General features: G+C 44.9%; 1 protein-coding gene across 1 annotated transcript in view; it reads right to left on the bottom strand.

Moving 5' to 3' along the window:
- Positions 1 to 16,630, bottom strand: part of LOC143807646 (uncharacterized) — a 1,106,746-nt gene that overhangs the window by 328,166 nt on the left and 761,950 nt on the right. The window contains exons 62-63 of the mRNA XM_077289447.1: positions 10,101 to 10,145; positions 9,928 to 9,960 (exon numbers count right to left, since the gene is read on the bottom strand). Coding sequence (XP_077145562.1) covers positions 9,928 to 9,960; positions 10,101 to 10,145 — 78 coding nt within the window. The remainder of the gene's footprint in view (positions 1 to 9,927; positions 9,961 to 10,100; positions 10,146 to 16,630) is intronic.

Genomic DNA, 16,630 nt, shown 5'->3' with positions numbered 1-16,630 from the left:
AAAGAAAATCAGTGGATTACAGCATAAAAACATCATACCATTTGTGAATACTAATAACTGATACCGCGCTTGGGTGATTTAGATAAACTATCCCTGACTACAGGAGTGCGACCAAAAAAACATGAATATGTGCAGTAATTGATTATGAAAATGCCACGCTATGAGTGGTGGTATACCCAATTACTGACTACTGTGTAGACTGCCAACCTACTTGCTCCTTGTGGTATATACTGTACATCCAGGTATAAATATACCCCGGCAAACAAGATAACATCAACACGTATGATGCCCGTAATTGATGGATGTATCGTACTTGTGTGCTAAAATATACTAAGCAGTAAAACTCTTACCATATTGGAGTGTAGTTGGTACGATCACGTGTGCTGCACTGAATTTCCACAAGGCTGCTCTTGGTGAGTCCCAGGGGTAGTGTGCAGCGTCTCACCGGTATTAGCGGCAGGTATGGGGGCAAGGTTAACCTGCGAGTGGTAGCAGTCAGGTGGGCACACATCTACTGATGCTGCCGTGAACAGTATAGGATGTCGCTACTCAGTGCAGAGCCAAGGAACGTCCCGGCCGGAGGCGTCCCTGGTTACACTGAAAAAAGATGGCCGCCGCTGACAAGCAGCGTGTGACATCACAGGCCTACGGAGCCTTACTACAGGAGCTCCTCATATATATATACCTTCGTTACACATGTGTGCCTGCCCCCTAGACCTCTAAATCCCGCCCCAACTGCCTTGATCCATGTTAGTATAAGATAGCAGCCTATTGCCACACTGCAATATCCGACCCCCCTATGGTATCAGGATTATCCAAGAATACATGACTAATGTCAGATGTTATTCAGGACCCTGCACGATACCTATATATATGGACCATGTTCAACAACTATGTATAGAAAATTAAAAATACATTTACCCCAAAAATATATATACAAATAACCACCTTTATCATTAAAAATACTTAAAACCACAAATGTGATGTTCTGATAACCCCCCTCGCATATTGACCGTATGTCCAATGATGCACCATTAAAATGTATGCCATTAAAATGTATATGTACCCATGTACATATAAATATAAATAAATATAAAAATCTATGTACATAGGGCTATATCTAAATGTAAATGCATGTAGACTGTGACACTAAAAATTGGCAATATTCTAAGAACTGTCACAAGGACTCCAAAAAGCTGACCTCAGTCACTTATTTGAAAATATATATATTAAAACACCCAAATATATTAATTTGATACGAACCCCCACATACACCATTTAAAAGGCATGTAGTTCAAGTTCATTGTTAAGGCCTTTGGGGGTAAGGCAGTCTAACCTGAATATCCATTCCGACTCGATTTTAGACATCTGTTTCAGGAAGTTACCCCCCCTCGGATTTTGTCGGACCTTTTGAATCCCGCAAAATTGCACATCCTTAATACTCCTATTATGTTTCTTTTTAAAGTGACGAGATAGGGGGTGACCCAGGAACCCTTTCTGAATATTTCTCAGATGCTCCTTTATTCGTACCATTAATTTCCTTTTAGTCCTACCAACATACAGTTTTCTACATGGACATTGGATCAAATAAATTATTCCCGTTGAGAAACATGTAATCCTATCTCGAATCTTAAATATCTCAGTATTGTCAGAATCCCTGAATGTAACTTAGCACGTTTTTTTGAAACTTGTATGGATACAGCAAAAACACCCCCCACACGGTATAAAACCCGCATTAGGATTGGATTGCTGGCTCCGCAACGGATCCTGCTTATTGCAGGCCAGTTTAGCTGTAGGGGCTAGAAGATTTTTTAACGTCTGAGCTCTCCTATACACAAACCTGGGATATGATGGTAAATACTCCCCTATGATCCTATCCCTCTGGAGGGTTGCCCAATGTTTCCAAATGATCCCCTGAAATTGCTTATATTCTGCATGGAACTGTGTTATAATTGGCAGTTGTTTAATTTGTTCAGGGATGGTTGCCATTCCTTGGATATTGGATCTAGGTTTGTGTGCCAGGGTGCTCCTGGGTGTAGCCCTTGCTTCTTTTGCTGCCTGTTCAACTAATGGCAGAGAATAGCCATTCTCCAGGAACTGTTGTGTAAGATGCTCGGATTCCTGATCAAAGTCACTAAGGTTGGTGCAATTGCGTCGAATCCTAGTGAATTGCCCCTTCGGGATGTTCGTGAGCCACGCCGGCAAGTGGCAGCTGGTGGTATGGATAAAATTATTCAAATCTACCTCCTTGCGGTAACATTTTGTGCTTAGGTGGCCCCCTTCTACGAAGATGTTCAGATCCAGGAAGTTGATGGTGCTATCACTTACAGTGGGTGTAAACTCAAGGCCAAAGTTGTTGGTGTTTAGACCAAGGATAAATGAGTCTAAATCAGACCTGGGACCCTCCCAGATAAGTATGACATCATCGATGAATCGGCGCCACCGATACCACCCCCGTGCGTAATTGGTCATTTTCATAAATGGCTGACTCCTCCCACTTGGCTACATATATATTGGCAAACGAGGGGGCAAAACGCGTCCCGGTGCCCCATTGTTGTAGGAAGAAACGGCCCTCATACATGAAATAGTTGTGCTTAGTAATAAACATTATGCACTCCTGTATGTACTCAATTTGACTTATGGAGTATGTCCCTAATTTCTGAAGAAAATACTCAGACGCCTGGCATCCCATGTCCTGACTAATAACAGTGTATAGGGATTTGATATCCAAAGTTACTAGGAGGTATTTGAGATTCCACTTAATCGTTTCTAAAATCTCCAAAGTATATGACCCGTATCCTTCAAGTATGACGGAATCAAGGGCATACATTTCTGTAAGTGGGTGTCCACGTAACGAGATAAATTTGCCGTGAGGCTACCAATGCCCGAAATGATGGGCCTCCCTGGAGGGTCTGTCAGGTTCTTGTGCACCTTGGGTATATGATAAAAGAAAGCCACGTTTGGACTAGGATTAGTCACAAACATGCGCTCCTTCTTATTTAGGATGCCCAATGCTTTCCCCTTTAGGCCCAAAAAGTTCAATTTTTTCACATACTGTGGAGTTGGATCACCTATTAATTTTCTATAGGTAGTTGTATCCCCGAGGAGTCGTTCCACTTCCTCCTGATATTTTGTCCTATCTAAGACGACAATTCCCCCACCCTTGTCCGCCAGGCGGACAATAATATCATTATTAGTTTGCAGACTCCTTAGGGAACTCCATTCTTGGAAATTTAAATTATGGGATGTATACACCCTTTTGCCTTTCTCTAATCTCCTAATGTCTGCAGTAACTAATGTATCAAATGTGTGGAACGAGTTGGAATACTCCTGCATGGGGTTAAAGGTGGACGGGTTAGCCAACGTAGTATGAATGAATCTATATGGTTCTTGAATGCTGCTCCTTAGGGCCGATTGTTCCTTTTTCAAAAAATATTTCTTTAAAGCCAGGTTACGCAAAAACTGTTTCATCCCAATATACAGGTTGAAGGGTTTGGTAGAGGTAGTGGGGGCGAATTTGAGACCTTTCTGTAGGAGGGAAATATCACTACTTGTTAACTGATATGAACTCAAATTATATATTTTTTGAGATTTATCAGATGTAGCCTGTATTTTCTTTTTGGTGAATTTCCCTCCCCTCTTGCCTCTTTTGGTTTTAAAGATCTTACCCGAAAAAAATACCTATTAAATGGTGTATATGCTCCTGATCCTTTCAATCTTTTATGTGCAGGGACAGGGCCCTTTCCCTTTCCTTTCTCCATTCCCCCAGATTTGAGGCCATTACTGGCTGTAGTCCTTAATGTATGTGTCCTAGGTTTTGTAATTTTGGTTTTTTTGGGGAGGTTATTGACCCTCCCTGATCCGTAGCCTACCCCTGTACCACTTATTACCTCCTACCGGGCAGTGCTAGAACATGCTTCCCCTAACGGGGATAGGTAGTATGGTCCTCTTCCCTATATGATGACACAGGGGAAAATCAATTGGAAACCAAAACAGGGACAATTGTCTGGATATTACGGTCCATTGATGGGCTGGGCTCCATGGCCAATGGTGTATTAGGATATATGGAAAATTCTAAGGTTTTGTCTTGATCAGTAGGATCGGGAGGATACCTGGCCGAGTGGTTGTCCCAACTTGAGGGGCTAGGCCCTGAAGTATGGTCCCTTCCGAGGACCGGTGTATGCTGAGTTGAATTGCAGTTGGCATATAGTGATAAGTTGGTTAAACTATCCATTCCATTGTGTTGTGGTTCTGAGATGTACTCATCCAGGACCACCAGCTGGCTGGAATCCAGCTGTTGATCTTTAATGGATTCATTGCCTCTATTGTTCCATACAGGGTGAATACTATATGTCTGTTCAGGCATATTGTCCCTCCTAAATTTCCTTATTTTTTATCAATAATCTCTTTCTCTTTTTCCTTTAGTCTATGTAAAATAGTATCCGCTAGTTCTTGCATGCCATCTGCGATGGCACATGTTTGTAATTTCTCAAATATCTCCATGATTTGGAGGCTAGTTCGCTTGAGATTAGCCAAGCATTTATCTATAATGAACTGCAACGCTGTTAAAGAGAAATTTCTAAACATGTCATCCCATTCTGCTTTAATGTTGGGATCACCAAAACCTCCTGCAAGTGATTTGTGAATTACCAAGCATTTTGGAATTATTCAGGCTTGTGAGTACTTTTCCAGAGATGCTACCTCCCACATATCCCTCATCTCTGTAAATAATAATTTCTCCAAATCCTTAAGAAGTCTAGTTATTGCGACTGATTCTGGCAATACGGGAGTCTTAAAGGAAAAACGCTCCTTTAATACGGTGAACCGATGTTCCCTATTCTCACGTAGAGCATTAATTGCCATTGTGGGGCTGCCAAGTGAAAATAGGCAAAAAGAGTAATAAAAATAGATATACAAATATCACTGGTGCTCACCCCTAGTGCCCACTGGGTGAGTGGGAATAAATTGTAGAATCTCCCAGCTGCTGGTATCTCCAGAAACTGTGCCACTTCTGTAAAGACCAATGAATATACTAATAACTCATACCGCGCTTGGGTGATTTAGATAAACTATCCCTGACTACAGGAGTGCGAACAAAAAAACATGAATATGTGCAGTAATTGATTATGAAAATGCCACGCTATGAGTGGTGGTATACCCAATTACTGACTACTGTGTAGACTGCCAACCTACTTGCTCCTTGCGGTATATACTGTACATCCAGGTATAAATATACCCCGGCAAACAAGATAACATCAACACATATGATGCCCGTAATTGATGGATGTATCACACTTGTGTGCTAAAATATACTAAGAAGTAAAACTCTTACCGTATTGGAGTGTAGTAGGTATGATGACGTGTGCTGCACTGAATTTCCACAAGGCTGCTCATGGTGAGTCCCAGGGGTAGTGTGCAGAGTCTCACCGGTATTAACGGCAGGTATGGGGGCAAGGTTAACCTGCAAGTGGTAGCGGTCAGGTGGGCACACGTCTACTGATGCTGCCGTGACCAGTATAGGGTGTTGCTACTCAGTGCAGAGCCAGGGAACATCCCGGCCGGAGGCGTCCCTGGTTACACTGAAAAAAGATGGCCGCCGCTGACAAGCATACCATTTGTGAAACACAATTATGGCTGTACCATAGTTTAGGTCTGTTTTTCTGCATCTGGGCCAGGATGGCTTGAAACTGTTAGTGAAACAATAAATTCTGAATTTTATCAGCAAATTTTAAAGGAACATGTCAGAACATCTGTCCCCTGAGCTGAATCTTAATAGAACAGGCATCTTGATGGTAAAAGTGGCAGCTAGAGAGGAAATAGAGTCTGGAGTGTGCAGGGACTGGGAAGATGGAAAAAGGAGTTAGATTGGCACAAATTAAAAAATGTATGTGTACATTATTATGAGACTACATTATGATTTTGGGAATAACACTTTAATGTTTTGGAATAGCCAAGACAAAGTCCTCACATCAATTCTATTAAAATGTTGTGGAAAGACCTGAAGTGAGCAGTACATGAAAAAAAAAGCACCAACATATCATAGTTGAAGCTGCGTAAGGAAGAAAGCGCTAACATTTCTGCAAGCTGATGTGCAGGACTAAACAATTATCGGAAACATGTTGATACAATTATTGCTGCACAAATGGGCTACACCAGACACTGAAAGCAAAGGTTCAAATTCCATTCACAGACAGTGATATTGGATCATTTTCCAAATGTGTTGAGATCAGATATTGATTGATCCCTTTTCATTAAATAAAACAGGTTGTCTTCTCACACATGAATGTCATCTCATTGGCTGGATACACCAAACTTTAATTTCACATTCAAATTATCTGCTAATATTAAAGGTTCATCTATCTTTGACACTCCTAGACATATGATATTGGATCTTTTTCCTAATTCAAACAATGACAAAGTCTAGTATTTTTAACGGTTTTGTAGATTTGATTCTCTTTCTCTATTTTTAGGACATGTGTAAAAATCTGATGTACTACAGTTTAATTTTACATTGATGCAGAAATATGGACAATTCTGAAGGGTTCAAAAACTTTCAAGCACCACTGTATATGAATGAAAAGCAGTCACAGATCTCTGAGGCTAATATATAAACTGTTCTTCTGTAAAAATAAAACAAAACAGCAATCATTAGAGATGCCAGTATTCAGACAGGAAATAATAGTCCAACATGTTATTGCTTTTTTCATATATTTTTTTAATAGTTTGAAGCTTGAGGACTATCTGCCTCTCTCTACTGGTGTTTGTCTAGTCTACCACTGCGCTCGAGTCCACACCCTTCCCCATTCCTCCCCACCCACAGAAGTGTTATAAGAGGTTACAAACTGACACCTAAATGATTGCTGACAGTCCATTTTGCTTTGGCTAACATTCATTTGAGCTGGGATTTTTTTCAGAGAAGATGGTGAATTCAGGAGGCTGGGTGTGAAGGTCGGGAGATGGGAGTAACTTGCAAGAGGAGAAAGAAGCATAATTCTCTGATAAGATATATTACACAGTTTCTTATATTTGTCTGTACTAAGGTTGAGCGAAACGGGTCGGCCATTTTCAGAAGTCGCCGACTTTTGGCAAAGTCGAGTTTCATGAAACCCGACCCGACCCCTGTGTGGGGTCGGCCATGAGGTCGGCGATCTTCTGAATCTGGTATCGGAATTCCGATACCGAGTTCCGATATGTTTGTGATATCGGGAATCGGTATCAGAATCCATATTTAAGTGTTAAATAAAGAATCAAAATAAAAAAATATTGATATACTCACCCTCGGACACGCCCTGGTACTAACCGGCAGGCTTCCTTCCTAAGAATGAGCGCATGAATGACCTGCGGTGACGTCGCGGCTTGTGATTGGTTGCGAGTGGTCACATGGACAAGCCGCGACGTCATCTAAGGTCCTTCACGTGCTCATTCTTAGAAAGGAAGGCTGCCGGAAAGAAGCAGGGCACGTCCGAGGGTGAGTATATACCTAATAGGAATATACTCACCCTCGGACGTGCCCTGCTTCTTTCCGGCAGGCTTCCTTCCTAAGAATGAGCGCGTGAAGGACCTTAGATGACGTCGCGGCTTGTCCATTTGACCGCTCGTGACCAATCACAACCGGTGACGTCACCGCGGGTCATTCACGCGCTCATTCTTAGGAAGGAAGCCTGCCGGTTAGTACCAGGGCGCGTCCGAGGGTGAGTATATCAATATTTTTTATTTTGATTCTTTATTTTACACATTAATATGGATCCCAGGGCCTGAAGGAGAGTTTCCTCTCCTTCAGACCCTGGGAACCATAGTATCCCATTGCACTGCATTGGGTTTCGTGTTTCGGCCGACCCCGACCCCGACTTTTTTATAGGATCGGCCGATTTCACTCGACCCGACTTTTGAGAAAGTCGGTTTCGTGAAACCCGACCCGATCCTATAAAAATAAAAGTCGCTCAACCCTAGTCTGTACTATTGATTTATGCAGAGTTTGCTAAAATGACGCTGACCATTTGTTACATACATGTCTGAAACCTCTTCTAAACCTCCTAAACATTAGTCTGGCTGAGACTTGAGGTCCCACCAAGACGGGTAGTATACAACTTGCTGTAGAGTGCTGATATTTGTTGTAATCTTCTCTCTAATGTAAGATTTTTCCAGGGTCATACCCTATTTAAACCCCACTTCTAGCTGCCAGTTATACATTTCTTCTTCCGTGGTATAGTTCTTAGTTTAAGCCATTTTCCGATATCTTGTTTAGTTTTTGACCTCAGCTTGTATTTTGACTATCCCCCCACCCAATAAGGTAAAATTATCTGATATTACTCGCTTAGCCAAATCTGTGATAAATTGAAACTGAAGAACATTCGACTTTTGTCAGTGTAGGTTACCATATAAATACTTTTCAAACAACTGCTCCCTACTTATTAAATTAATAAATACATCAGTTATGTTGTGAGTGTTCGAATATACAGCAGAAGGACCATATTAAACACATTGCTTCATTGCCAATTAATAGTTTCAGTTTATGTTTTATACAATATTATTTTCTACTTCAAAGTCATTCTACTAATCAGAAATATTCACTTTTTATCAATGACGTAATTATAATGTCTCAATATTAATACTTTTAGAAATGCACAAGATTACATGCATTAAGTTAACTTTTTGCCATGAGAACTATTATTATTGAAGTCAATAGATCACAAGGGTTTATATTTGATCACTTTTTGTTCTCTATATTATGCTTATTGGAAAACAATACAGTTTCATTAACATAATAGAACACACCACGTTATTGTTATATAATTGTTCTAGACTAAACTTTCTTCAATATTATGGTCTACTGTTAATGCCCTTAGAATACTCAGTTGTTAATTAATGTTTTAATTATGATGTATTGAACATGATGTATTACTTTTAATGCCTTCCGAAATAAACAAAGTCATGCAGCATTAGGTTTACATTTGCCATATGGAGCTTTTATTAACTTTTTAAATTATCCACTATGTTTTAATATTGCTAATTTTCTCTTGTATACATAAATATATAGTTTTATTTATATATAAATACATCATGTATTGTGATTAATAAAGAGAACAATTTTGCTTTATGAATTAATCTAATTTAAACATTCAAATAATTTTAAAAACATAATAATGTAACTCTTTTGTAAATGAATAAATTATTTATTTTACTTACTTAAGTAGCATAATTAATTCCACTTCGCTTTACAGATATTATTGGCACTGTCCCCATTCGGGCTTAAAACCTAAATTCCCTATCAGTATGTCTGTGTGGGAGGAAACGCACGCAAACACGGAGATATCATATACGCTCCTTGCAGATGTTGATTTGAACCCAGGACCCCAGCGCTGCAAGGCTGCAGTACTATCCACTGAGCCACCATGCTGCCCTATAGGGGCATCCTATGCTATAGGGATTTAGATTATATATTTGTATTTGTTGTATATCTTAAAGACTAGGTTTGGGCTCACTACATTGAAAGTTGAACACTCCTATTTTCTCCTTGATGACTATATATATATATATATTTTTAAATTAATTTTAGAGAGTGAACGAAAAGAAGAAAGGAGGTAGGAAGGAAGGAAATATGAAGGAAAGAGGGGTCAGTACATCCCTCAAATCCTAGTTCTCGTAACGTTATCTTCTGTTCTTGCATACTTGCAATATTTTGCTGAGCTTATAATTTAATTTATAAAAATATTAATATTACTACTATTATTATTGTTATTACAATACACATAAAAATGACACCAAACTTTATGAATCACACGTTAAATTGATTTTGCCTCCAACATGAGATTTTGTCAAGAAACAAAGCCTTACTTTTTAAATAAAATATTAAATGCAGTAGAAACAATATGAATAATACTGTTCATAATGTAAATAAATATTTCTTCATTTAGATTATGCATTTACCTTTCTTTTTTGTGGCTGCTTCAAGTTTCTTTTCTGTAATATGTAAAAATAAGAGCATTTAATATATCTATAATGCATCACATAGAACATAAATGAATGCTAATAGTAAATACCATGTTTCAGTTTTAAACTTTCGTAAAATACTTATACTGTAAAATTGCTACACAACACACCTTTCTTTGATTCTGCCACATCCTCCCATTTCTTCTCTGAGATTTCTAAAACAATAATGAATATATAAAAGTAAGTAAACACCTAAAGCAAAGATTATAATAGCCAAAGTTACCCATGTAGTTTTCTTTATGATATGACTTGTGGTCAATACCACTACAAATACAAATCATATACATCCAGGGGCGTAACTACCGCGGTCGCAGGGGTCGCAATTGCGACGGGGCCTGCAGTGCTTAGGGGCCCACCCAGTCCAGCAGACTGGGCGGGCTCCTAAGAACTCTAAGCTACAAAATGGGCCGCCGGCCCTTTAAATAATTCTTCCTTACAGGCCCTGCTGCGCGTGCACTCGCGATCACGGGTGGGACTGCACTTGACCCGCAGCAGAGCCCCTCCACCGCAGAGAGCCGCACACCACTACTATAGCTGCCACTGCTCTGTGCGCACAGGACCTGTGATGAGGTCACAGGAGGGGAGGAGTTGGAGTCACATGATCAAGGGCTTCCGTGTAGTGCAGGACAGTAGTGCAGTGCTGGTTGTCATCATGCTGGAGGAGGGTAAGCTTTTGTGTGAGGTCAGGAGGGGTTTGGGTGGATGTAGCAGAGCAGTGTGTGTATGAGGTGTACAGAGCGGAGCCGTGTGTGTATGAGGTGTACGGAGCGGAGCCGGGTGTGTATGAGGTGTACGGAGCAGAGCTGGGTGTGCATAAGGTGTACGGAGCAGAGCTGGGTGTGCATGAGGTGTACAGAGCGGAGCCGGGTGTGTATGAGGTGTACGGAGCAGAGCTGGGTGTGCATGAGGTGTACGGAGCAGAGCAGTGTGTGTATGAGGTGTACAGAGCGGAGCCGGGTGTGTATGAGGTGTACGGAGCGGAGCTGGGTGTGCATGAGGTGTACGGAGCAGAGCCGGGTGTGTATGAGGTGTACGGAGCGGAGCCGGGTGTGTATGAGGTGTACGGAGCGGAGCCGGGTGTGCATGAGGTGTACGGAGCGGAGCCGGGTGTGCACGAGGTGTACGGAGCGGAGCCGGGTGTGTACGAGGTGTACGGAGCGGAGCCGGGTGTGTACGAGGTGTACGGAGCGGAGCCGGGTGTGCACGAGGTGTACGGAGCGGAGCCGGGTGTGTACGAGGTGTACGGAGCGGAGCCGGGTGTGTACGAGGTGTACGGAGCGGAGCCGGGTGTGTACGAGGTGTACGGAGCGGAGCCGGGTGTGTACGAGGTGTACGGAGCGGAGCCGGGTGTGTACGAGGTGTACGGAGCGGAGCCGGGTGTGTACGAGGTGTACGGAGCGGAGCCGGGTGTGTACGAGGTGTACGGAGCGGAGCCGGGTGTGTACGAGGTGTACGGAGCGGAGCCGGGTGTGTACGAGGTGTACGGAGCGGAGCCGGGTGTGTACGAGGTGTACGGAGCGGAGCCGGGTGTGTACGAGGTGTACGGAGCGGAGCCGGGTGTGTACGAGGTGTACGGAGCGGAGCCGGGTGTGTACGAGGTGTACGGAGCGGAGCCGTGTGTGTACGAGGTGTACGGAGCGGAGCCGTGTGTGTACGAGGTGTACGGAGCGGAGCCGTGTGTGTACGAGGTGTACGGAGCGGAGCCGTGTGTGTACGAGGTGTACGGAGCGGAGCCGTGTGTGTACGAGGTGTACGGAGCGGAGCCGTGTGTGTACGAGGTGTACGGAGCGGAGCCGTGTGTGTACGAGGTGTACGGAGCGGAGCCGTGTGTGTACGAGGTGTACGGAGCGGAGCCGTGTGTGTACGAGGTGTACGGAGCGGAGCCGTGTGTGTACGAGGTGTACGGAGCGGAGTCGGGGGTGTACGGAGCGGAGTCGGGTGTGTACGAGGTGTCGCATCTCTGCTTCAGGAAAATGGCCGCCGCGATCTCCATCTGGACACGCGCGGCATCCTGCGGCCATTTTCCTGAAGCCGCGGCCAGCAGAGCGCCGCTTCTGCGCACGCGCGGCCAAAGGAAGATGGCCGCCCCACCGATCACCAATGAAATGTCGCACATCACGCTATTTTCACTCCCCTGTGCAGTGGATTCGGGACCTTGGGCATGCGCACACCACTACGTCACCAACGGAAAACTAAGCAAGATCTGGGGGAAGACACCACGCCCATCTGACCAGACCAGCCTGATTGACAGGCGAAAACGACTACTTTGGTAACGTATTTCGGCAGCATAGGTGGGGAATCGGGGTCCACAAAATACACTATTGCAATGCACAGCTCAGGCCCTATTTAATAGTATTTTTATCTCATACGGAAAAAACGGGGTGACAGGTTCCCTTTAAGAGAAAGCCAAAATAACCCCGGGACAGAAGGCGAGAGCAGGGGGGAGGTGCGGGAGAGAGCCGCTTTAGGCTAGTTTCACACTAGCGTTAACTGCAATACGTCGCAAATGCGTCGTTTTGCCGAAAATACGCATCCAGCAAAAGTTCTTGCTGGATACGTTTTTTCGTCATAGACTAACATTAGCGACGCATTTGCGACGCATTGCCAAACGTCGCGTCCGTTTTGCGACGCTTGGGCGCGTGGTAGCGGACCGTCGGGAGAAAAAAACCTTACATGTAACGTTTTTTGCTCCCGACGGTCCACTTTTTCCGACCGCGCATGCGCGGCCGGAACTCCGCCCCCACCTCCCCGCACTTCCCCGCACCTCACAATGGGGCAGCGGATGCGTGGGAAAAATGCATCCGCTGCCCCCGTTGTGCGGCGGAGACCACACTAGCGTCGGGAACGTCGGCCCGACGCACAGCGATGGGTTGTTCCCGACGCTAGTGTGAAACTAGCCTTAGTCGCTAGTGTGAAACTAGCCTTAGTCAGGAGAAGCTGAGGAGCTGCAGCCGGTTTACATCAGCCACCCCTGTACCAGAGAGGAGATTGTGAGTTGTGTATATGAGCTGGTATCTCTGGTGTGTGTGTGTGTGTGTGTGTGTGTGTGTGTGGTATCTGTAGTGTGTGTGTGATAACTGTAGTATGTGTGTGATATCTGTAGTATGATGTGTGTGTGTGTGTGATATCTGTAGTGTGTGTATGTGTGTGTGTGTGATATCTGTAGTGTGTGCATGTATGTGTGTGTGTGTGTGTGTGTGTTATCTGTAGTGTGTGTGTGTGTGATATCTGTAGTATGATGTGTGTGTGTGTGATATCTGTAGTATGTCTGTGTGTGTGTGTGATATCTGTAGTGTGTGTGTGTGTGATAACTGTAGTATGTGTGTGATATCTGTAATATGATGTGTGTGTGATATCTGTAGTGTGTGTAATAACTGATGTGTGTGTGTGTGTGTGTGTGTGTGATATCTGTAGTATGATGTGTGTGTGTGATATCTGTAGTGTGTGTGTGATATCTGTAGTATGTGTGTGTGAGGCAGCGGCGTAACTACTACGGTCGCAGCTGCAAGCGGCTCTGGCAGGTCAGGGGGCCGTGAGTCCCCTTGAGCCTGTCTCCCTTATGCTTGTGTCCCCATGTGCCAGTCTCCCTTGCCCATTAGTCCCTGTGTGTCCCCATGTGCCTGTCTCCCTTGTCCCCTTATGCTTGTGTCCCTTGTCCCCGTGTGCCAGTCTCCCTTGCCCATTAGTTCCTGTGTGTCCCCATGTGCCTGTCTCCTATGTCCCCTTGTGCTTGTGTCAGTCTCCTTTGTCCCCTTGTGCTTGTGTCAGTCTCCTTTGCCCACTAGTCCCTGTGTGTCAGTCTCCCTTTCCCACTTGTCCCTGTGTGTCCCCTTGTGCTTGTATCCCTTGTCCCCTTGTGTCAGTCTCTTGCTCACTAGTCCCTATGTGTCCCCTTGTGCCTGTCTCCCTTGTCCCCTTGTGCTTGTCCCTTGTCCCCGTGTGTCAGTCTCCATTGCCCACTAGTCCCCTTGTATCAGTCTCCCTTGCCCACTATTCCCTGTGTGTCAGTCTCCCTTTTCCACTTGTCCCTGTGTGTCCCCTTGTGCTTGTATCCCTTGTCCCCTTGTGTCAGTCTCTTGCTCACTAGTCCCTATGTGTCCCCTTGTGCCTGTCTCCCTTGTCCCCTTGTGCTTGTCCCTTGTCCCCGTGTGTCAGTCTCCATTGCCCACTAGTCCCCTTGTATCAGTCTCCCTTGCCCACTATTCCCCGTGTGTCAGTCTCCCTTGCCCACTAGTCCGTGTCCCCGTGTGCCAGTCTCTCTTGTCCACTAGTCCCCGTGTGCCCTTTGTGTCAGTCTCCCTTGCCCACTTGTGTCAGTCTCCCTTGCCCACTAGACCCCTTGTATCCTTCTCCCCTGCCTCCTAGCCCCCATGTGTCCCCTAGTGCCTGTCTTCCTTGCCCCCTTGTTCCCTCTCCTCTGCCCCCTCGTCACCATTTGCTCGTGTCTTTGTCACTGCCCCTGTATGGAGGGGCTGCATTATACTATGAGGGGGGCTGCATTGTATTCTATGGGGCTTACATTGAATTTTATGGCGGGGGGGGCCCCATTTGGAAGTTCGCACCGGGGCCCATAACTTTGTAGTTACGCCACTGTATACATCATTTACTTCCGTGATGCTCCATTGTATAATAAAACTAAACTAGAACAGTATGTATTGCCTTAATAATTGTAAAATGAAAATAAAGCATTTTTGCAATTTTCAAATTGTTTTGTCTTATCCCCCTTCATATGATTTTCCTAGTTGACGTTAACTCCAGGCTTTTGCAGACCCGTGGTTGACAGAGATACAGTAAGTCTCTATTCTATTTTGACTATTCCTGCTCTCCTTTCAAGAGCTGTAACTTTTTATTTTTCAATAGATATGTTTCAAGGCTTACTTTTCGTGGTACGAGCTGCAGTTTTTTTCATTACCATATGGGACTATGCAACTTTTCAATTTCTTTTTATTCTCTAATCTCTTTAGATCTGAAGTGAACAAAAAGCTGAAATTCTGACAATTTTTTCATTAATAGCTACATATGTGGCAAAACCAAATATTTACCGTATATACTCGAGTATAAGCCGAGATTTTCAGCCCAAATGTTTGGGCTGAAAGTGCCCCCTTGGCTTATACTCGAGTCACGGTCGGCGGGTGAGGGGGAGAGGGCGCTGAGGCATACTTACCTAGTCCCGGCGCTCCTGACGCTCCCCCTGCCCGTCCCACGGTCTCCGGGTGCAGCAGCTCTTCCCCTGTTCAGCGGTCACGTGGGACCGCTCATTAGAGAAATGAATAGGCGGCTCCACCTCCCATAGGGGCGGAGCCGCATAATTCATTTCTCTAATCAGCGGTGCCGGTGACCGCTGACAGAGGAAGAGGCTGCGGCACCCGGAGACCAGCTGTCCGGGGGGAAGGAGCGGGACGCCGGGAGCAGGTAAGTATTACATATTCACCTGTCCTCGTTCCACACGCCGGGCGCCGCGCCATCTTCCCGGCGTCTCTCTCTCCGCACTGACTGTGCAGGTCAGAGGGTGCGATGACGCATATAGTGTGCACGCCGCCCTCTGCCTGATCAGTCAGTGCAGAGAGACGCCGGGACGGGATGTGAGGAGCTGCAAGCAAGAGAGGTGAGTATGTGTTTTATTATTTTTATTGCAGCAGCAGCAGTACAGCTATGGGGCAATAATGGACGGTGCAGAGCACTATATGGCACAGCTATGGGGCAATAATGGACGGTGCAGAGCTCTATATGGCACAGCTATGGGGCAATAATGGACGGTGCAGAGCACTATATGGCACAGCTATGGGGCAATAATGGTGCAGAGCACTATATGGCACAGCTATAGGGCAATAATGGACGGTGCAGAGCACTATATGGCACAGCTATGGGGCAATAATGGTGCAGAGCACTATATGGCACAGCTATGGGGCAATAATGGTGCAGAGCACTGTATGGCACAGCTATGGGGCAATAATGGACGTGCAGAGCACTATATGGCACAGCTATGGGGCAATAATGGTGCAGAGCACTATATGGCACAGCTATGGGGCAATAATGGACGGTGCAGAGCACTGTATGGCACAGCTATGGGGCAATAATGGACGGTGCAGAGCACTGTATGGCACAGCTATGGGGCAATAATGGTGCAGAGCACTATATGGCACAGCTATGGGGCAATAATGGTGCAGAGCACTATATGGCACAGCTATGGGGCAATAATGGATGGTGCAGAGCACTATATGGCACAGCTATGGGGCAATAATGGTGCAGAGCACTATATGGCACAGCTTTGGGGCAATAATGAACGGTGCAGAGCACTATATGGCACAGCTATGGGGCAATAATGGTGCAGAGCACTGTATGGCACAGCTATGGGGCAATAATGGTGCAGAGCACTATATGGCACAGCTATGGGGCAATTATGAACGGTGCAGAGCAGTATATGGCACAGCTATTGGGCCATAATGAACGGTATGGAGCATCTATTTTTATTTTTGAAATTCACTGGTAGCTGCTGCATTTTCCGCCCTAGGCTTATACTCGAATCAATAAGTTTTCCCAGTTTTTTGTGGCAAAATTAGGGGGGTCGGCTTATACTCGGGTCGGCTTATACTGGAGTATATACGGTATATTTTGTTTACTGTACTGTGTGCTCCTGAAA

The sequence above is a fragment of the Ranitomeya variabilis genome, chromosome 2 (assembly GCF_051348905.1).
Source record: "Ranitomeya variabilis isolate aRanVar5 chromosome 2, aRanVar5.hap1, whole genome shotgun sequence".
Classification (NCBI taxonomy): Eukaryota; Metazoa; Chordata; class Amphibia; order Anura; family Dendrobatidae; genus Ranitomeya; species Ranitomeya variabilis.
The sequence above is the reverse complement of the archived record's forward strand: the minus strand, read 5'-3'. Positions and strand labels throughout refer to the sequence as shown.